Source organism: Lissotriton helveticus, chromosome 12, assembly GCF_964261635.1.
Source record: "Lissotriton helveticus chromosome 12, aLisHel1.1, whole genome shotgun sequence".
Classification (NCBI taxonomy): Eukaryota; Metazoa; Chordata; class Amphibia; order Caudata; family Salamandridae; genus Lissotriton; species Lissotriton helveticus.
The window spans coordinates 693905826-693929151 of NC_136073.1; the positions used below are offsets into that span (position 1 = coordinate 693905826).

A 23326-nucleotide genomic window follows, 5' to 3' on the forward strand; every position below is an offset into this window, starting at 1 on the left:
ACAAGGTCGGAAAGGGGTAGTTAGACATTCAGTAATTGGTTAAACGAACATGTTACTTACCTTCGGTAACGATATATCTGTAAGAAACAGTAGTTAGTATTAGATTCCTTACCTTAGAATATCCCCAGGCATCAGACTGGATCCGGAAACTTTTGCGTAGCAGTACCCTTGCGCGTCGGTAGGCGTCGTCTGCAGCTCCGCGTCCGTCGTCGGCGTAGTGGGCGCCGTGATGACGTCGTCGGAGTACTTAGACGCCGCCTCCGCGTGCTGACGTCAGTTCTTGGACACAGCTTTTCCACGCCAGAAACGGAGAGCCATGTTAAAAACCAACACTGGTGCCATTGAAACTAGGGACCTGAAAGGGATGACCTTAACCCTAGATATCGGTTCGCAGAACGGGGAGGATGGGTGGGGCGGTAAGGAATTTAATACTAACTACTGTTTCTTACAGATATATCTTTACCGAAGTTAAGTAACTTGTTCATCTGAAAGAAACAGGTTAGTATTAGATTCCTTACCTTAGAATAGATACCCCAGCAATACCAACCCCGGTGGTGGGTCTGCGATCCAATAATCACACCAGAAAGTCCTGGAGGACGGAACGGCCAAAGAAGCCATCCCTCCGGACTTGGCTGTCCAGGCAGTAGTGTCTTGCAAACGTGTGCAGCGATGCCCACGTAGCTGCCTGACAGATGTCCTGTAAGGGGACTCCCCGGCCCAGGGCAGTGCCAGCCACCGTGGCCCGAGTAGAATGGGCCCTCAGCCCAACAGGAGGCTCCTTCCTCGCCAAGGAGTAACATGCCTTGATACACAAGATTACCCACCGAGAGATGGTCCTCTTGTGCACCGCCCGACATTTCTTAGCGCCCACGTAACCAACAAAGAGTTTGTCATCCACCCGGAACTGGCGTGTGAGATCTAGATAGAACGAAATCGCACGTTTTGGGTCCAGACGGTGGAGCCGCTCTTCCTCTTTAGAGGGATGTGGTGGCGGAAAGAAGGTGGGCAAGGTGATAGACTGCCCGATATGGAAGGCCGTGACAATCTTGGGCAGGAAAGATGGCTTAGTCCGCAGCACAACCTTGTCCGGATGGACAGAAAGGAAAGGGGGTGTACATGAAAGAGCCTGGAGCTCACTCACTCTCCTGGCAGAAGGCGGAGAGGACAGTTGTGAAGTGGCTCAAAGGGAGCGCACATCAGAAACGTAAGAACAAGGTTCAAGTCCCACTGAGGCATCACAAACGGAACAGGAGGGAACATGTGTGTGATGCCCTTCAGAAAACGAGTTACAATAGGGGACTTGAACAAAGAAGGTTGATCAGGCAGCCTCAGAAAAGCTGAAAGGGCAGAAAGGTAGCCCTTGATAGTGCCCAGAGCAGAGCCCTGCTGGGCAAGAGAAAGAAGGAAGATGTAACGTGTAACGTAACTGGTGGTATGTAAAGCGCTCTGATAACTGATTCGGTTCGGTTCTAGTTCGCGCTATATAAAACTCTGCAAAAAAAAAAAAAAAAAGAACCTCAGAAAGAGGGGCAGAGAGAGGATCCACAGCCTTTGCTGTGCACCATGCCACAAATTTGTTCCACCTGCAGGCGTATACCGACTTTGTGGAGGGACGCCTGGCTGCCAGAATGACATTACAGACTTCAGGAGGCAAGTCAAATGGCCTCAAATGTTGCCGCTTAATCTCCAAGCATGGAGGTGGAGACTGGACAGGTTCGGGTGGAGGACCGTCCCCTGCTGCTGCGACAGAAGGTCCTCCTGAAGAGGCAGAAGAACCGGGGGATCGACAGACATACTGAGTAGCTCTGGATACCAGTACCTTCGTGCCCAGTCCGGAGCCACAAGGATGACTGGGGTCCGGTCGCGTTTGATCTTCTTCACCACTCTGGGCAGAAGTGGTATAGGCGGAAAGGCATACAACAGACTGCAACTCCACTCGCGGCGAAAAGCGTCTCCGAGCGAGTGCCGCCTTGGAAATTCCAACGCGCAGAACTGATGACATTGCGTGTTCTCTTTGGTGGCGAATAGATCTAACCAAGGCTCTCCCCACTGCTAAAAGACACCTTGCGCCACGTCCAAGTTCAGACGCCATTCGTGATCCATCATGCACCGACGGCTGAGCTTGTCAGCCCTGGCGTTCAGAGAACCTGCCAGGTACTGAACCACCAAGGTCACGCCCTGATGTTCCAGCCACTGCCAGAGGCGCAGAGCCTCCTGGCAAAGGGTCCACGACCCCACCCGCCCTGTTTGTTGCAGTACCACATGGCGGTGGTGTTGTCTGTGAACACCTGCACTACACTCCCCCGGACAGAGGGGAGGAATGCCTTCAGTGCTAGACGAATCACCCTCAGCTTCAAAAGGTTGATATGGAGCCGGGACTCCGCCAGAGACCAGAGGCCTCTGATCTCCGCCTCTCCCATGTGGCCTCCCCAGCCCTGGAGGGACGCGCCTCCCACAACTACGCGCTCCGGTTGGGGGAGGGAGAGGGATCTGCCGCTGACCCAATCACGGTCCTTGAGCCACTGCAGTTGTCTCGCAGTGCCCTCCGAGATCAGGACATGGGCGGACAGGTTGCCCTGATGCTGGGCCCACTGAAACTTCAGGTCCCACTGTAGAGCCCGCATCCTCCACCGGGCGTGATGCACCAGAAGGATGCAGGATGCCATCAGCCCCAGAAGCCGCAGCGTCAACCTGACCGAGACCCGGGACAAAGGCTGAAAGAGTGGAATCAGAGCCTGAATGTCCCGAACCCGCTGTTCGGAAGGATAAACCCGAAACTGCGCCGAGTCGAGAACCGCTCCGATGAAGAGGAGCTTCTGAGAGGGGCACAGGTGTGACTTCGGCACATTGATGGAAAACCCCAGCTGATGCAGGAGGTCTGCCGTCGTCTGGAGGTGGCAGACGACTGTTTGGGGCGAGCCCGCCTTCAACAACCAGTCGTCGAGGTAGGGGAAGACTGAAACCCCTAACCTGCGCAGATGAGCTGCGACCACCGCCATCACCTTCGTGAACACCCCTGGGGCGCTGGTAAGGCCAAAGGGGAGCACGGTAAACTGAAAGTGCTCGTGGCCTACCATGAACCGCAGGTAACGCCGGTGGGCCGGCAGGACGGGGATGTGGAAATAAGCGTCCTGCAAGTCCAACGCTACCATCCAGTCTCCTGGGTCCAGGGCAGCTAAGACCTGAGCCAGAGTCAGCATTTTGAACTTCTCCTTCCGGAGGAAGCCGTTGACGTTCCGTAGGTCCAAGATAGGGCGTAGGCCCCCTTTGCCCTTCTTGGGTACCAGAAAGTAGTGGGAGTAGCAACCACACCCTACTTCTGGCCCAGGAACGCGCTCGATGGCCCCCTTGGCCAAGAGGGCTGTAACTTCCTCCTGCAGAAGTCGCAAATGATCCCCCGATACGCAGTGGTATTGCGGTGGCATGGCTGGAGGGGTCGCCTCGAAGGGGAGGGAGTAGCCCCTTCGGACGATTGGCAGTACCCACCTGTCCGATGTGACAGTGCGCCAGTGGAAGAGGTGATGGCGAACACTGCCCCCCACTGGCGTCACATGGGCCTGAAAGCACGGACTAGGAGGGTTTTGAGGCGGATGCTGCGGGGGAAGGTGTGGAATGACCTCGCCGTTGTCACCGACCGCCTCCACGGCATTTTCCACGGCCGCCACCGCGTTGGATGTTAGTCCGAGGAGCTTGGCTGGCGGCACGTGTGGGGGCGCCTCTTCCTTGGGCACGAAAGGAGCGAAAGGCACCCGATTGCTGGCGCAGGGCCGAGAGGCCCAAGGACCTGGCCATAGCCCTTGAGTCCTTAAAGCGCTCAAGCGCATGGTCTGCCTTGTCACCAAAAAGGCGACGGCCATCAAAAGGCATGTCCATGAGAGTATTCTGGACATCAGCCGAGAAGTTGGCGGACCTCAACCAGGTGTGGCAACGAATCGCCACCGTCGTTCCCATCGCTCTGCCCAGTGAGTCAGTGGTATCCAGTCCACACCGGATAGAATATCGTGCTGCATCCCGGCCTTCCACAAGGGCCTGGCCGAGTTTAGCCCGTACCTCCAACGGGCATTCTGGCAGCACTTCTGCGACCGTGTCCCACAGAGAGTGGGTGTAGCGGCCCAAGAGGCATGCAGTGTTGGAAGACCGCAGTCCCAGACTGAGGGAGGAGAATATCTTTTTGCCATACTGCTCATACCTCTTGGATTCCCTGTCAGGCAGAGACGACGGAAATTCGGACTGGGAATTGGAAGCCTGGATGACCAGGCTTTCGGGGGTGGGGTGGGTGGACAGGAAACATGGGTCGCCCGGGGCCGGGCGGTGGCGTCTGGCCACGTTCCTATCTACAGGCGAACCTGTAGCGGGCCTGGACCAAGTGCCCAAAAGAATGTCGGTCAAGGCCTCGTTAAACGGCAGCAGAGGCTCAGCTGAGCATGACTGCGGTTTAAGGACCTCAGTGAGGAGGTTAGTCCTCACGGCCGCGACGGGGAGCTCAAGGGCCAAGGCCTTGGCCGCCCGCGTCAACACCACACTGTAGGTTGCCCCCTCCTCCGTAGCCACGGTAGGAGGTGAGACAAAACCAGTGTCTGGCGAGGTGTCCAGACCACTGGCATCTCCAAGTCCACCTGTCCAGTCCTCCTGGGACTGACACACCCGTGTCATAGGGTCCTCAGACCCCTCCCAATACTCCTCATCACCCATCTCCTGATACTCAGGGTTGGCAATGGATGGGGCCGGTTCGTTGAAGTAGAACTCTCCAACCGACGTCGAGAGCGGCGCCCAGCGGCGCCGCTCCGGCGCAGGAACCGGATCGAGGGAGGTATTCGGGACGGCGCCGCGCGAAGACGCCGCCGGAGGTGACACCTGTGGGACCAGCGCCGGTGAGGTCGTCAAGTCAACCGGCGACGACTCGGATCCAGAAGCGGATCCAGTGGGGCCCTGCGGCGCCGAGCCCGAAGGCGCTGGCGGCGTCGGGCCGAAGCACCCGACGGCGGCGGGGCCGAAGCACCCGACCCGCTAGGGCCCCCAGACGGGTCCGCTGGGCCTGAAGGCGCCGCGGAGCCCGCAGGAGGAGTGAGGGACCTCATGGCCATGAGGAAGCGCTCGATCTCCCCCGGCGTCGCGTGCTGCCCAGGGATCGGAGGGTATGGGGCAGGCCGCGACGCCCGCGACTCCGACGGAGCCGCGTGGGCGGTGTCACCCGAACCCCTGGCCGCGTCGCGCGAGCGTCGGGGGGAGTCGGAAGAGCAATGACGCTTTTCGACTTCTTGTGCTTACCTGACGACTTCGAACCTGAGGAGTGATGTCGACTCCCGGAGCTGTGATGGCTCCGACCCCGCGACCGGTCCCTCGACCTCCGACCGGACCGGGACCTCTCACGGCGCGGGGCCGACTGCCGGAGTTCGAGCCGCTTGCGGGACCGCTCCCGCCTAGCTTTCGAAGTCAGGGCCCGGCAGTCGGAGCAGGTCTTGTCGTCGTGATCGACGCAGAGACAGTGGAGACACCGACGGTGAGGGTCGGTGACCGACATCAGTCGGTCGCAATCCTCACAAGGCTTGAAACCTGGCATCCCTACCGGCACCGTTCGGAGTCGAAAACTCGAAAAATGATCAAAAGAGATCTCAAAAAGTTTAGTCAAAAAATAACTAAGGTACTACTTTTTCCGGATCTGCGCTTGCTGGCGCGGAAAAAAGAAGAACTGACGTCAGCACGCGGAGGCGGCGTCTAAGTACTCCGACGACGTCATCACGGCGCCCACGATGGACGCGGAGCCGCAGACGACGCCTACCGACGCGCAAGGGTACTGCTACGCAAAAATTTCCGGATCCAGTCTGACGCCTGGGGATATTCTAAGGTAAGGTATCTAATACTAACTTGTTTCTTTCAGATCAGGCAATTAAGCTGAGATGGTATCCCCTGAGACTTATTTGAGCCAGGTGGTGTGAAATGAGGACTAAATAAATAAATAAATAAATAATCGTCATCTTGATCATCCTCATTATCACGGTCACCCTCTCCTTGGCTCTGATGCCTAGGAGGCTGCTAAAGTACTGGAGGAGTAGTTTAAGCTGGCTGCGGGTGTTCTGGAGAAGCATATAGAGGCAGCACTATAGGGGGTTGTGGTTGTACAGTACTGTCTGCAAGGGTAGGGCCAAACATTGAGAAAAAGACAGAATTATTTCTTGTAGGGAAGGCAGCAGTTAAACAGGAATCAGTAGCATAGGAGTATAAATGGATATGGCATACCACTGATAAGTATCATGTCAAAGGTGAGAGGGAGAATAGTCTGAGGATGTCTTGTGTGGTCAACCTAACATCTATGGCATTCTTCATTTGTGCATTCTTGTGGTAAGAACTGATATGAAGCGGGCAAGGAGTGTTACCTACCCAGTCTTCTTGATCCTATTCCTCGTCAATGAGTACTTCAATCACCTGAGCTTCTGCCTGCTCATCATCTTCCTCCTCAATGTCTTATATTGACGAAGGTTGTGGCAGCTCACAGTGAATCTTAAAGGGGACACTAGCAGCATCTGAAGAGGAAGCACGGCTACCAAAAGGAAGTCATACAGAGGCAATAATAAAACTAGTGCAGGGACTGAAGGGGGAACAGCCAACAAGGTCACTGCTTATGACAGAGAAACGGATGAAGCCATTGCTGTCTGTAGAGCAATCAAAAGTGTAACAGCTGATGCTCCAGCAAAGGATGGTAGAGAGACTGATGGGAGAGCAGCCAATTGAATTATAATTCACAGAACAGCTCGCAAGATCTCGGTCAAAGTTATAGGAATTCATGAGCTTACTTATAAAAGTAGCTGAAATAAATTAAGCTAAATGAGAGTTAAGGTTGACCTGGCAGTCAATTGAGCTCCAGCACAAACCTAAAAAATATGATTTTCTAATTATTAGTTATGATGTAGGCCAGAAGGGTTACTGACCTAAAAGGGTTTGAGCCAACCACAGTACCTTGTTGCAGAACTAACCTTGAATTATTGATTACCACCATGGGAGGATGTAAAGACTGAACAGAAGCCACAGTGACACATTGATATAGAGAGGATCTTGTAAAGGAGAAATTACCGCTCTGTGAAACAATATCCAGCAAAGGGAGAACAGTACCAGCTGAAACATGGCAGTTTTCCCCTTGCAAATCTGCAGTGGTCGAATGACCTGTCTCACTGATGATCAGTCACCTGATACTCTGAAGAATTGGAATGTCGTGCCTGGGACTCCATTCTCATAACGTTCCCTTCTTGACTGATGCCAGATGAAAGATGGTATTTCACTTAAAGCTACAGAGAAATAGTAAGACGTGCTGCACATTATAACAAGTCAGAGATGCCAAAGGACGTCCCCTTGCGGTGCTGGTAAAAGCTGAGTGATGAGATTGCCTAGAAATATAAACAAATGCTTGTGGATATCGGCAAGTTAGGACTCGCAGAAAACTTTACTGCATACTTGTCCTCTGAAATGTCAAATTCTGCAAATGGTTCCACTTTTAATGGGTTCTAATTGGATGACTGGATTGAATAAAGTGGAGAAGTTCTAACGCATAGATACAAAATTTGATGCCCTAGAATAGTTAAGACTCTCCAAACACAACAAATATCATTACATATTAATGTTAAGCCATATTTTGGTTCTCAAGTGAAACAAGACTCTTAGCGTTTCTGCAAGATTAGCTCATGGAAATACCTGTTTAAATGCAGTATGACTTTTCTTGCCAATAACATCTTCTTTGGCAGATTCTTTCTTTAATTTTCGTGCCTGCTTCTTCTTCATTTCATCTTCCTCTCGCTGCCTCTCCAACTCTTCTAGCCGTTTCTTTGCTTGTAACTCCTGGGCCAATCGTTCCTGCTGCTCTCTGTAAAGGCAAAGAATAAACTTAAAAACTGTAGTTTTTGCCTCTTTAAACTTTTATCTGTTCACATACTTTGAATCGTTTCCCATCTCCAGGCTGGGAATGATCTGCATATTTATCAAGACAGTTTCAAAGGCATACATTTAACATTTTTAGTCTGTTTAACCCAACCTCCTAAATGTTTTGGACTTTAGTATAAAGCATAACGTGGAAGACAAGTACCATTTTCTAAGACCATCTTTAGATTTCCAGCACACAAGCGGCTACAAAATATATTGACTTACTGAAGAGGAAGGATAGTTGCTTGAGAAAATATTAACAATATAAATGCTAGATAACTGTAGTTACAACTAAGCAAAGCATTAGATATTTCAGAATCAGATGCTACTGAATAACACTACCCAGCATCATAAAAAAACGAAATGTATAAGTAAGTTTCACCCTAACAAAATAAATTTTGCACAAAGGTCTGTGTCACATTTTCGCTACTCTTATCAAATGCAACTTGAAAAAGGTTATCCACGTGCCTTACAGATATCTAATAATCGCATTCTGTTGGCCCTATGTCTCTTGGATAATTTGCTGCATCCTTTACTTATTTGCTTTTGCCATGGCACATACCAGTACAAGTTGAAATCCATCTTTAATGGCATTGAAACATAATACTTTAAACAAAAGCCACAAACAAGGATCAAAGAAAGAATATTCGTCTCTCCCTAAGAAGTCATAAAAGATGGAACGAATTATTGATTAAAAGACACGTGATATCTTTTTTACTTTTCTTTTCTTCTAGATCTTACATAAACATCACCGACACCAAAGATTGATGAATTAAAATTCTGTGTCAACTCAAACTTAAATAGCTTTTTTGCTGAAAGGTGATTCTAAACATATGTCAAAACAAATAAAAGAAATGCTCATTTCTTTCTGTCACACATGTTCAAAATGTAACACCGGTTACAAAGGATTGTGAATATCTGGATGTTGACCCGTTTGTGATTACAATCAGAGGACTGAAACAGAAATCTCCTTTCTATCTTGATATACAATAGGACAGCAAGGGAACGTTTTAAAAAGTATGGATGTCCTGGATAAAATGCTGGCCATAATAATGCGCCTTCACATAGATAATTACGCTCATGTAAGGTAGGGAATGAAAAGGGGAGTTGACTAATCAAATTAACATATAAAGGGGCACACAACAGGGTTGTAGGTTAGCTCCTACTCAAGTTTTCACCGCATCAATAACAATTCTCTTGCAAAATGCAATAATGATCCTCTCAGATTGGAAGATTCAAAGTTCCCTGTACAATTATTTGTAGATGAAACTTTATTAATTTTGAAAACTCCCAGGGGGCTAGAAGCTTTACTTATATTCTCCTTCTGCAATCAATGTGGACTGGAAATGAATACAACAAATACCAAATATATGGCACTTAATCCACAAAGATCTCTTAGTGGGATTGATGAAGCAAAGCTTCGCATATTTTGCGGCTTGCCGAAGTCAAGAACCTCGTTTATGTGTAATAAGGTAACAAAAGCGTATGTTTTACTAACATTTATTCTGTTTAGGCAAAGTTCCCGAAGCTTGCCTATGTGTATTTCTAATGAATTTAATCCGTGTCCTCTAATATGGCCGCCGCTTGTATTTTAGTTACTGCGCATGCGTCAGCCACACTCACGTGTCCTGACGCGTCTGCAGAAGTGGAGGGAAAGTTATGCGCATGCGTAATTCATAGCTGTGCTTATCATGTGGTACTGCTCGTGCCACTGCTCTTGTGCCCGTATCAATGTAGCTAACATTTAGATGCAATAAGTTTATTTCTTGATGATGAGTTAAAAGTACAAACCCTGTGATGTGTTTTCATAATGACATTATTATGTATTAATTTGTTTTCGCTTACTTTTCATGTACCGCGGGGAATGGGGGTCCAAACTGATTGGGAGCCATATTGACGGTCTCTTCTGCGCATGACCAGGGAGCATTGAAAAGTGGCCACTTTGGACAGTGGAACTCAGCCAGCTGGCAGCCACAGTCAAGATGCGCCTGGGAAAGCCACCTCTGCGCTACGAGAACGGCGAATGTTGCTCCTCATGTGTTACAATGTTAATTTCCTGCACAGTTCTCATGAGAACCCCAAACCTGCTAGGCGGTACCCAAATATGTTAATGAAGGCTTCAAATCGTGTATTGTGATTGGTGTGTTACCCAAATCCTACCTTAGGACCAATCGAAATTGAGGGATTCTGACACTTTGCAACATTGGGGGGTGGTACACTGTCCCCAAACTGTATATCTACCCTGGGTTCACCTAGTGAACCGTCCGACTTGTCTGGTTTAGCTGACCTGTCACTGACCCAACGCACTCAATAGGTGACTGAAGATACAGAGCGCTGCGGAGCACTCTGTCCGAATTTGACCATAGACTGAGGTTCTACTGAACCTTAAAGTGCTGGCGAAGCACTTTGCTGGGAGTTCGCTGACCCAATCGGGGTCTTGATCGATAGCTGCAGAGCGGGTGGAGCGCAGGCGTTGCTTCCGAACTGTGGGTTCCGGTCCTGTCCTGAAGAGGGTCCTGTCCTGAGGGTTTGCTTTCCTGTCCTGAGGGTCCTGTCCTGATTCCTATTCCGAGGGTATCCTGTCCTATCCTGGGTGTCCATTCTGCACCTGCTGTCCTTTGAGGGGTATCCTTCCTTGAGGGTTTCCTGTCCTTAACTGACCCGTGGCCAGGGTTTGGTTTCCACACCTTTCTAGGTAAATATTGCTCTGAACCTCTTGAAATTCTTGCACCTTCTGAATTTCTAACTTTTGCTTTAATAAAGTTCAACATTGCATATGTGATATTTTCCATGCCTTTCTGCAACTATTGAAAGTCATTTATATTTTCCATAAGTTTATTCCTATGTCTTCTCATTTGTTAGAAATTATATTTTGCATAGCAGTGTGTCATTTCCTGATATGGTCTAGAACTTCGTTGCCTAGATTGTTCAAAGGCCCCTTCACCTTAAGTGAAACGTGTTATTCATTATAAACTCTCCTATAGTCACCCACACTTAGGCTATCCCTGTTTAGATAATACTGACTTGCATAGTATCTTTTCTCGTTACATTTTATTAGTACTTTGATGATTACTCTGTCATTATTTCTTTATGCCTATGTGATTTACGTTATCTTGGTTATTGATTGCCTTGTTTTATTGTACCTCATGCAAGAAAATAATGAACTTTAGATAAACATTTTAAAACTTCCAGTTGTCCGTGGTCATTTAAACAGTATTTGAATGTTATTGGTTGGGTTTGTATTTTGCTGCCTTTCCTTACAGCTAGCTCCCTGATTCATTGTGGTCATTAGGCACCCGCATCGGTGGATGGTAAGTCGGGTGCACCGAAAACTGGTAGCAGGGAACACACACACACCAACTTGGTAGAGCTCGTGAAGTCACCTGATCGATGTATATGGTGATTTGAAAAGTATATGGGCCCTGAAGCCGGAAACGGCGAAAACATATTGGTCGGGTGGCCTCGCGCGCTCTATCAGTTTTCTGGTAGCTAGAGGATGGTTAGGGACTAGTTGAGAGTAAGGCAGGGATTAGTTGGACTAGTTAAGTCGGAAGCTGCTATTATATTAATGCTGCTATAAGAGCGGCTGTTCTGAGGGAACTGATCACTCTCTTGTGAATACGCTGCTGAAATTCATGAATTACTGTATTGCCATTATTCTTGTTCTTATATTGTTATATGTACTAATCCATGCAATTGTCAATCGTTTAGTTGTATGTTGTCCGAACTCCCCGGGGAATTGAAAGGGCAAGTGGTGAATAGAATCCATTGTCCTGAGGTCACAGGTTCGAGGAAAGTTAGGTGCAGGTTAGGATAACCGGGAAGCACTAACTAGGGTTTTCTGAATACATGTGTGAATAAATGACAGTAACGGGGTTCATTGGCAAAATTCCCATAGTGGCGTAACCTAGTAAGGGTCACATCGGAAGAGTAGCAGGTTCCTCGGAGCTAGCGTGAAAGCAGAGGGGTCCGCTGAGAAACCTTAAACTCGGAATATATCCCGGAAAGAAGTGGATGAGTTTAGGGGAATAACAGGTTCACCGATGCTAGAGTGAAGGGTAGGCGGAAGAGATCTGCCCGCAGCGAGTGAAAAGTAAATGGAAGTAGTTTACTTGCAGTAAAACAATTCTTTCTCTGTCTAGACACTTGAGCACTGTGGCGAATGTGTATTTGTTGTAAAATAACCAAGCACTGAGCACTTTAAAAGAAAGAAAGTTTCCGTTACCTTGTGAAGGGAGGGAGTCAGTCGCGAAGCGCCTCTGACGTCACTCTGTGCCGCGCTGGGATTGGTAGAAGCAGCGGGCGGGTAGCGGAGCTGGAATTGTAAAGGAGGGGTGAGCGCCGGAGCGTGGGAACTGTCCCACGAAGGGGCCGCGCACCCATTGGAGGAGCTTATTTAGTGTCGCGCACCCATTGGTTGCACGAATTTCTGAAGCACGTTCTGATTGGAGGTAGTTTGTAAACAAAGTTAGCGCAGAAGTCGTATGTGGCACTCGCAGACTACAGGAACTCGACCTGATCCAAGGCACCTAGGGTTTGAAAGGGATCAGTGGAAGACTAATAGATACGATATTATGTACGGAACCAAGAGAAAAATGTCCCTTGTAAGTAAGGTGAAAAATTATTTTAAAACGGACAAACCGATTAAATCTAGGGAAGGTGTTCTTGTCCCAGCACCCAATACTCCCGCCTCATTCATGATGTTTGACCGAGGGTACAATACCTGTGTGTGGCTGGAGAATTGGGTGAAGTACACAAAAGATGACGGAGTGTTGGCTTTTCCGTTAGATGGTACTTTCAATGTTAGGATCTTATTTAATTTAAGAACCCGAATGAATGAACTGCATCCCAGACCGAGACTAACGCAGTATGAGGCATTAGAGGAATGGGAGATTGAGGCTTTTGAAAGAGAAAGACCCCGAATGGACAAGGGTTTGACCAAGTGGTACCCCAGGCAGAAACAGGAGTCCAGGGATAAAAGAATGAAACAGTGGAGACAGAGCATGATTGTTGAGGGTCTGTTTCCCATGATGCCGGCATGTCATAACATTGGAGCGGGTGAGAAAAGTACTGAAAAATGTAAGCATTGGGGGGCCCTGGGGGATTCAGATGATGAACTAATAGATGACATCTGTACCAGAAGTCCGCCACCTTACAATGAGGGAACCCGACCTTCCAGTGTAGGAGATGTTCCCCGACGCCACTTCCTAAAGGAAGAAGACAGGTCCCTGGGACTGGGAGGGGGTGGTCAAGTATTGCCCTATCCTGAAAAACCCGAACCGACGGAAACAAGGGATATATATCCCAAAGTGCCCGCAAGCCAGGAAGAAAAATATTCACGTACGAAAATCTTTTTTCCCAGACCCTTGTATGAAAGCGAAGAGAAACCATCGAATTCAGGACTGCCTTTTGTTCAACCTCCATATGGGGAAGAGCGCAGGTCCTTTAATACTGGAACTTTATTCCCGAAACCAAATTATGGGGGAGGACCAAGTGAAACGCATCCTACTGCCCCGAGTTTTACTCCTCCGTTGACCCCACAGATATTACATGACACAACTTTAAGAAGGGTACTAGTGGAAAAGGAGCAAGAGGCTCTAGCTAGACAAAGAACAGAAATAATTCAGAAAATTTCCCAGTTAAATACCAGTCCTGAGGCATTGACTATTCCAGTAACTATTGGACCGGTGGTCCCGTTATACGGAAATGGTCAGGGAAATCCGATTACTCCAGTTATGACCCCAGTCATGGCAACCCCGAGACAGGAACCGATCATCATAGATGATCAGTCCAGTGAGTGCGAGTCTGAAGTTGCGTTTTTGGAATTGCCAAACAAACAGACTGGAAAGGGAATACAGCAGAGGCATAACCCTTTTAATACAAAAGAAATTAAATTAGAGACAGCAACAGGTACTAGGAATGTCTCTCTGGTAACTCCGGATGAAATTGAGAGTTGGAGTCGTGAATTAGAGAAACAGACTCCGCAAACAAAACCTTTAGACCTCTACAAGCTGAGGGTCGAAATAGAAGAATTAATGGCAGGAAATGTGGGGTTGGATCGATTGAATACCTACTCTGAAGAAGAATTGTCGTTCATATGTAAAAGCTTTACAAAGAACACCAGAGTGCTCCACGAAAAACTGACCGAAACAGCAGTTAGTATGGGGGTAGATATCTCAAAATCCAAGCCCTTACAGAAACCGTACAGAGCAGACTTCTCAGACAAAGATATAGAACACCTGAATGTGGCAGGGAAGAAGTTGCAGATTAAAGAATTAATGGGGGTACTGCAGAAATGGGGAGATGTGGAAAGATGGAGAAGCAGGTGGGCGAAAAAGAGGGAAGAGGTTCGCTTCCGACAAGTGACTCCCGAGTTTGCTTTAAGAGAGGTAGAAAAACCTGAGCAGTTATGCCCCATGCGCGAAGTTCCAGGAGGGAAATATGTGCATGTCCCCTGGTCTAGGCAGGATATTGTGTCCTTCACGAACGATTTTCCAAAATTACGAGAGAAACCAGTTGACTGGTACAGGCAGGTGGAAAGGTTCGTGAAGGTACAGAAATGTCTGTGGAAAGACCTGGATGGGTTTTTCGACATTGTGGTTCCAGTAGATTTATGGACCCAGTGTAAAATAAACATAGACTGGCCGAGTGAGGAGTACCCCAGAAACAAGGAAACTGGAGAGCCATCAAAGGATGTCATGCGAAAATATGAGCAGGTAATTCAGCATTTGAAAGAAAAGGTACCCGCAAAGGAAACTGATTGGACAAAAATAGATAGAACAACACAGGAAAGGGACGAGACAGTGCACTCCTTCTATGAGAGGTTATTGCAGGTATTTAAAACATACAGTGGTATTGATAACATCGACCTGAAGGATATGACGCACTTTATTTACAGGTTTGTAAATGGTTTAAGACCTGAAATTTGTCAGTGGATAAAAGATAATAAAATCTGTTGGCATACAAAAAAAATGGATGAGGTCCTGCGGTACGCTAAGTACTGCGAGGACGAGATGGCAGAGAAGAAAAAGGCCCTTAAGGAAAAGGTGATGTGGGCTCAGGTGAAGCTCGCAGAACAGCAGGAAAAACAATTGAGTAACATGGTTAAAAATGCTGAGAACAAAGGTCCTGGGGGAGGGGGTGGAGGAAAGCCCCGGCCCAAATTTAGCAGGGAAGAGGCTATGAAGAAATTTCCCTGCCATCAGTGCGGCGAAATTGGACACTGGCGAAACGAGTGTCCTCAATTAGTCGATGTTAATGAAAAAACTCCTGATTTAACTCCACAGACGCAGAAAGAAAGACCAAGAAAGACTCAACCCCAGGTAAAAACAGTTCAGGTGCCTCGAGCACCCAAGCAGGTATACAGGGGAAGACAGGCAGAAGATGAAGAGATAGAGGTTTGGGAAAGCGGGGAGAACAGAAATACAGCAACTTCGCAGTATCTGCTGAATGATACCTTCCTTTGTAATGATCAGGACTGACGGGGCCTGAGAGGGGAGGACGAGGAGTGCGTACTTGGCGCTTCCTTGCCGGTAGACCAGTCTGGACCATATATTGAAGGAAAGGTTGACGGAAATGATGTCACCTTTCTGTTGGACACTGGCGCTACCCGTTCTACTGTAAGAACAGTGGACGTTCCAAACCTACCCCTCTCGGGAGAAAATATCCAAGTAGTGGGTGTATCTAATCAATTGATTAGTACTCCTGTTACCGAACCAATGGAGATTTCAATTGGAAATTTTAAACAGATGCATAGATTTGTCGTCTGTGACACCAGTCCAGTGAATCTACTGGGTCGTGATTTGCTGTGCAAAATGAACTGTACCATCTTTTGCACACCAAAAGGTGTGGAAATACAGACCCCAGATGAAGATGGCATTTATAAATTATTGTTACTTAGACCTGACTCAGAAATTAAAAGATTGACCCTGCAGGACTTGCCCCAAGAACTACAGGAAGCCGTAAAGCCAGAGGTGTGGGATTTCACTGGAAAGGATGTGGGGTTGATGAAAGATGTGGACCCCATACAGATAGCCATCAAGGACAATGCAGTATATCCTAACACTAGGCCCTACCGAATGAATGCTGAAGTGAAAGCAGGTGTCACTCTGGAAATACGAAAATTATTAGAAGGAGACATCATACAGGAAGTGATGAGCAGCCCATGCAACTCACCGATTATGGGCATCAAAAAGCCTAATGGCAAGTATAGGGTAGTGCAGGACCTGAGAAAGGTTAACAAAATTGTAGTTCCTTGCTGCCCTATTGTCCCAAACCCTGCAGTGATATTGTACCAGATTCCTTGGGATGCTGAATGGTTCACTGTGATTGATTTATGTCATGCATTCTTTTTGATACCCCTGCACCCCGACAGCAAATTTCTTTTCTCATTTGCCTTCGAGGGTCACGTGTATTGTTGGAACCGGGTCCCTCAAGGGTATACAGAGAGCCCCTCTATCTTTAATCAGATCTTGAAAAAATGTCTAGAGACTTTGATCTTACCTGGGAACTCTGTGTTAGTACAGTACATAGACGACCTTCTACTGGCGTCTAAGAGTCACAGGGACTGTGTAGTTGACACCATTGCCCTCCTAAATCATCTGTGTGAGAAAGGGCATAAAGTGGCCCCTGACAAACTACAGTTCTGTGCGAAATCAGTGAAATATCTAGGACACCAGATAGAAAAGGGTGTCAGAAAAGTCACATCAGAAAGAGTGAGAATAATTCAAAAGATGCAGTTGCCCCGTACTCAAAAAGATGTCAGAATGTTCCTGGGGGTATTAGGATACTGCAGACAGTGGATTCTGGGATTTGCAGCCTTAGCCAGGCCCTTGATAAAAATGACCACGAGAGGAATGCCAGATGTTGTAGAGTGGGACGATGAAAGTCTAATGGCTTTCACAAGACTGAAAAACTGTCTGTGTACAGCCCCTGCGTTGGGAATGCCAGATTATTCCAAAGAGTTTGCCCTTTTCTGTGACACTCGCGATAATTGCGCATTGTCAGTCCTGACTCAAGAACATGGCACGACCAGAAGGCCTGTGGCTTATTTCTCTGCCACATTGGACCCAGTAGCTGCTGGGTTACCAGGCTGTCTGAAAGCAGTAGCTGCTACCTGTGCAAGTTTGGAACAAAGTGAGTCCATTGTCATGGGACATCCTGTGACCGTGTATGTTTCACATGGAGTGGTAATTCTATTGACCAGAACTAAAACACAGTATCTCACCCCTAGTCGGCTGACTAAATACGAGAGGATTCTTGTGGGTGCAGCAAATGTAAGCATTGTTAGGTGCGGTATTCTGAACCCTGCCACCTTACTCCCCGACCCCTTGGAAATAGAAGGTGGGGATGATGATGAACATGATTGTATTGACCTGACAGAGTTCAGTACTAAGCCACGCCCAGACATAAAAGAAGTACCATTGCCTGAGCATGATAAAGAACTATTTGTGGATGGTTCCTGTCTAAGACATGAACTAGGAGGCTTGAGTGCTGCTTATGCAGTAGTGTCTTTCACCAAAATTGAAGAAGCAGGTTACCTATATAACATCAAGTCTGCACAAGTAGCCGAATTGATAGCCATGATAAAGGCTTGCAAAATTGGGAAGGACTTACGCATAACAGTGTATACTGACAGTCAGTACTGTTATGGAGTTGTGCATGACTTTGGCCAATTATGGCTACAAAGGGAATTCATGACTTCCTCAGGTACTCCCATTCGGAATGCAAAGGTTGTTCATGACCTTTTAGAGGCCATCCAGTTGCCCAAAGAACTGGCAGTGGTAAAATGTGCTGCTCATCAAAGGAGCATGGACAGAGTATCACTGGGAAACGATTATGCTGATCGAGTGGCCCAATGGTGTGCCAAAGATCGGTATATTGTAAATCCAAAACGAGGGGGGCCAGGAACCAGCTGCCAGCTTCAGGTGTTTGAAGAAGTGCCTACGTGGGATGAAGTGAGAGAGTGGCAGGAATCGGCTCCTTGGCAAGAAAGAGAGAAATGGAAGGAGGATGGGTGTAGACCGAGACGTGTGGATGGTGTGATTTTGGGCCCAACTGGTATGCCTGTGTTACCCCGACACTTGCTTGGCACAATGGCAAGATTAATACATGAAGGATCACACATTGGTAGGGATGCCATGATTCTGGTATTTCAACAGACTTGGTACAGTAAAAAGTTCAGGAAGGTAGCAGAGTCCCTCTGCCAGAGGTGCCTGTCATGTCAACAGATGAACCCAGGCAAGAGGACAATGGTTGAACTGAGCAGGATTGGGAGATCAGGGGGTCCCTTTATAAGGATACAGATTGATTTCATCACCATGCCCCGTTGTGAAGGGAAACGATATGTCCTTGTCATTGTTTGCGTATTTTCAAAATGGGTAGAAGCTTACCCTACTCCTCAAAGTGACGCACTGACAGTAGCGAAGTGTTTACTAAAAGAACTGATACCTAGATTCGGAATGCCATACATTATTGAATCAGATAAGGGTGGACATTTCCAGAATGAAATACTGGCTGAACTGTGTAAGGCCTTTGGAATAAGGCAGAAACTCCATTGTGCATACCACCCAGAGGCTTCTGGAATAGTGGAACAAGTAAATGGAACTATCAAAAACAGACTAGCAAAGCTGACAGATGCTACTGGCATGACCTGGGTGAAGGCCCTGCCCCTGGTCCTGATGGGACTGAGAAGTGTTCCTGACCGCAAGACAGGCCTAAGTCCCCATGAAATCATTATGGGAAGAGTGATGAGACAAGCATGGGTGCCAGGAAGCAAACTGTTGAGTATTACTGATGATTTGGTGCTTGAATACTGCAGAAGATTGGGTGACCAAGTGCGTTCTATCTCTCGCCAGATTGGAGACGACGGCATCCTCAATCCAACGACTCCTCTCCACAGCTTGGTTCCAGGAGACTGGGTCAAAATAAAGAAGCACACTCGATCAAGCTGTCTGGCACCAAGGTGGGGAAAGAAACGCCAAGTAATCCTGGTAACAACCACTGCAGTGAAAGTCGCAGGTGTTCCTCAGTGGATCCACGCTGGACACACCCAGAAGGTATTACCAGACAGAGGATTTGAAGAAGAAGGGCAACCAGCAGAGGACCCTGAAGGAGCCAGACCAGAAGCAACTGACAACGAGCAGCCCAGCACCAGTCAGGTTGCAGGAACAGCAGACGTTGGCCCAGGAGTAGTTGACTACGAACTGCCAAGAAACCAGCCTGTGGAAGAGGTCCAGGAAACTGAGCCAGGAGTAGCTGAAGACGAGCTGCCAAGCATATGGCCAGAAGAATGGATACCGATGATTGATCTGACCGAAGATCCTATCAGAACAAGAGAACGACTTAGTGAAGGTAGAGAGTGGACTAGTCAGGAAAAGCCAGGCACAGGCGAAGAACCTCAGCCGCTTGAGATTCACATCAAAACTGAGGAAGGAGAAGGTCAGACAGGGACAGAGCAGGTATTCGATACACCACCGCTAACACCTGATGCAGATAAGGGAGAGACTAGAAATAGAGTGATAGTTCGAGCAGAAGAAAATCAAGAGATCGAAGTGCTTGAACAGGAGCAGAGAGGGTTAAAAGAACGGGTTCAGGAAACAGAAACAGAAACAGAGACAATCGAAAGCCAAAAACGAAATATTCCTGAACAAGGCCAGATTAGCAACCAGGCAGAAGAATTTGATGCTAGCCCTGGAACTAGCCAGATAAGGGAAGTAGGAGAAGAAAGTGGAGAAGAATTACTACAAGATAAAGAGAACAAGAGAATAAGAAAAGAAAGTGAAGTCCAAGTACCGACTAAGAGACTAAAGAAAAGAAACAACCTTGAGCCTAGGTTTGTAAAAAGATTGAGACTTAGGATAAAGACAGTGGAAGAAAAACGTGCAGAAGCAAGAAGAAGTGCTCGGATAGCAGAGCAAGAAGAAGACTCTTCCAAAAGAAGGAGTGAGCGAATAAAAAGACAAAACAAAAAGTACAAATCTCCTGAATGGACACTGGTTTTGGAGGAGCTTGAAGATCTTGATATAACTGACGTGAGCGACGGAGAACCCGTCCCAGAGTACTCAGCTGAAGAGGAAGACGAACCACCGTGAATTTGCACAAAGTAAGCTAATTGTGTGAAGCCAAAAAGAGGGGTTCGAGAGACTCCTTCTGAGCCAAAATGTCTGATTCAACGGTGAATGGTAGACCTAGTTGCAGCCGTTTTAAGACGTGTTGCAAGGTGTGTATATGTAGTGTAGTAGTACTGATAGTTATCTGGATAGGATTAACAATTTTCATTCCCTTTGCTGTAAGTAAAGATACTAACATTGTCCCTACTGAAGTTGTAAATACTGACAATGAGGAGCTAACAACACAGAGTGTAGCACGACATGAAAGAGCTTTGAGACAAACAAAACAGAACTTAGAAGCATCAGATGAGGGAGGACTACATTATCATGGAGTTAAGAACAAGACACACTTAAATGTTTTCGCAAACTTGTTAATACACTATGTAGAGACTATGGAAATTGAAGATTGCTATGTCTGCATGAAGCTACCTACTTCTGTGGCTGAAGGCGTGACATACCATCATCTGCCATTGACATATGGAATCTCCTGTAGCATTTTAGCTAGTTTATTCTATAAAAGAGGACCGTTACAGTACTATTACTCTAACAATGACGTGATTTTTTCTGAACTTCCTATACGTGGGAACTTGAATCCTGTACATACCAAAACTGACACCATAAGATATATGGGAGACTACTTTCTGACTATAGGTAACATTGACATAGCAGACGCACACAGAGATAACTTGACTTGTTCTTTGCGTGAGCAGGAAAAGATGTTCCTGAACATGGCAGAGAAAAGGAGAATTAAAATTCAAAAGAAGGCTAATGACGAAAGTCAGAAAAAGCCAAAGTGGGCAGAGAACATGGAAGGCACCTCATCTGGTGGAGCGGGTCCTGCTCTGTTGCTGGATTTTGAAAAGAAAGGCAAGCTATGTCTTCACCGCGAGAAGACTAGCTATTATAATAATGTTTTCATTGGTTCCAGTGAATGCGAACATAATTACAAGGTAATTGGAGGTTGGGGTTTCAAAAATGGGTCAGAGCCTGTGTTTCCTGGAATTTATTATATTTGTGGGGACAAGGCTTATTTCAAATTGCCGGATCACTGGTATGGAAGCTGCTACTTTGGCATTGTCTTCCCGAAAATATACCATGTGAATGGAAAAGCTGGAAGCAATGAAGATACTAATGGCTTAGTGCGTAGTAAAAGAGAAAGTATAGGTGAAATTATGGGTAGTATTTTCAGTGCACTGATACCTGGAGTGGGAGTGGTTCTGAACACTCACAGAATTTGCAAATTGTCTACTATAGTAGATGTGCTGCCTACTGAAACAGCTCATGGATTTCTGCTGGTCAATACCGAAATGGTTGCGATCAGATCAATGGTTTTACAAAATCGACTTGCTCTTGACACCTTATTAGCGAAAGAGGGCGGAGTCTGCCGGATGTTGAAGGCGCAACATTGTTGCACTTATATTCCGGATAAAAGTGTACAGATCAAAAGATATGTGAAAAACATTACTAATTTGGCAAAGGAACTCAAACCACTCGAGGTTGATAGTGCCTGGAAGAGACTGGTAGATGGTCTCTCAAATGTAGGTCATTGGCTTGCTAGCCTAGGTAAAAGCTTATTATTCAAAATTCTGATGCCAATTGGTATTATAGGTCTTATTATACTTTCCATTTTCTTATGCTGTAAATACCGCAAGCGTACCAAAAAGCACGAGGTAAATGCAAGAGGAGTGAAACGAAGTGTGGATGAGATTGAATTAGAGGAGGTGAATGATCAGATATACAAAAAGGTGAAGACTTCTCACCCTGCTAAAACTGAGAGAGAAAAGTTAGAACGGCTGCTGGAAGAAATAGAACTTTATAAAGTATGAAAGAAAGTTGGCATCTGGTTCCATTATAATTTGTGATGATAGTAAATATCATCAAAGAGGGGATTGATGAAGCAAAGCTTCGCATATTTTGCGGCTTGCCGAAGTCAAGAACCTCGTTTATGTGTAATAAGGTAACAAAAGCGTATGTTTTACTAACATTTATTCTGTTTAGGCAAAGTTCCCGAAGCTTGCCTATGTGTATTTCTAATGAATTTAATCCGTGTCCTCTAATATGGCCGCCGCTTGTATTTTAGTTACTGCGCATGCGTCAGCCACACTCACGTGTCCTGACGCGTCTGCAGAAGTGGAGGGAAAGTTATGCGCATGCGTAATTCATAGCTGTGCTTATCATGTGGTACTGCTCGTGCCACTGCTCTTGTGCCCGTATCAATGTAGCTAACATTTAGATGCAATAAGTTTATTTCTTGATGATGAGTTAAAAGTACAAACCCTGTGATGTGTTTTCATAATGACATTATTATGTATTAATTTGTTTTCGCTTACTTTTCATGTACCGCGGGGAATGGGGGTCCAAACTGATTGGGAGCCATATTGACGGTCTCTTCTGCGCATGACCAGGGAGCATTGAAAAGTGGCCACTTTGGACAGTGGAACTCAGCCAGCTGGCAGCCACAGTCAAGATGCGCCTGGGAAAGCCACCTCTGCGCTACGAGAACGGCGAATGTTGCTCCTCATGTGTTACAATGTTAATTTCCTGCACAGTTCTCATGAGAACCCCAAACCTGCTAGGCGGTACCCAAATATGTTAATGAAGGCTTCAAATCGTGTATTGTGATTGGTGTGTTACCCAAATCCTACCTTAGGACCAATCGAAATTGAGGGATTCTGACACTTTGCAACATTGGGGGGTGGTACACTGTCCCCAAACTGTATATCTACCCTGGGTTCACCTAGTGAACCGTCCGACTTGTCTGGTTTAGCTGACCTGTCACTGACCCAACGCACTCAATAGGTGACTGAAGATACAGAGCGCTGCGGAGCACTCTGTCCGAATTTGACCATAGACTGAGGTTCTACTGAACCTTAAAGTGCTGGCGAAGCACTTTGCTGGGAGTTCGCTGACCCAATCGGGGTCTTGATCGATAGCTGCAGAGCGGGTGGAGCGCAGGCGTTGCTTCCGAACTGTGGGTTCCGGTCCTGTCCTGAAGAGGGTCCTGTCCTGAGGGTTTGCTGTCCTGTCCTGAGGATCCTGTCCTGATTCCTATTCCGAGGGTATCCTGTCCTATCCTGGGTGTCCATTCTGCACCTGCTGTCCTTTGAGGGGTATCCTTCCTTGAGGGTTTCCTGTCCTTAACTGACCCGTGGCCAGGGTTTGGTTTCCACACCTTTCTAGGTAAATATTGCTCTGAACCTCTTGAAATTCTTGCACCTTCTGAATTTCTAACTTTTGCTTTAATAAAGTTCAACATTGCATATGTGATATTTTCCATGCCTTTCTGCAACTATTGAAAGTCATTTATA

At 47.1% G+C, this 23326-nt stretch overlaps 1 protein-coding gene across 2 annotated transcripts in view; it reads right to left on the bottom strand.

Annotated features, from left to right (window-relative positions):
* The window catches only part of HYDIN (HYDIN axonemal central pair apparatus protein), a 3619565-nt gene that overhangs the window by 1835094 nt on the left and 1761145 nt on the right, over positions 1–23326 (bottom strand). For both annotated transcript variants that reach the window (XM_078670948.1, XM_078670947.1), the window contains exon 45: positions 7684–7852. In XM_078670948.1, coding sequence (XP_078527074.1) covers positions 7684–7852 — 169 coding nt within the window. The remainder of the gene's footprint in view (positions 1–7683; positions 7853–23326) is intronic.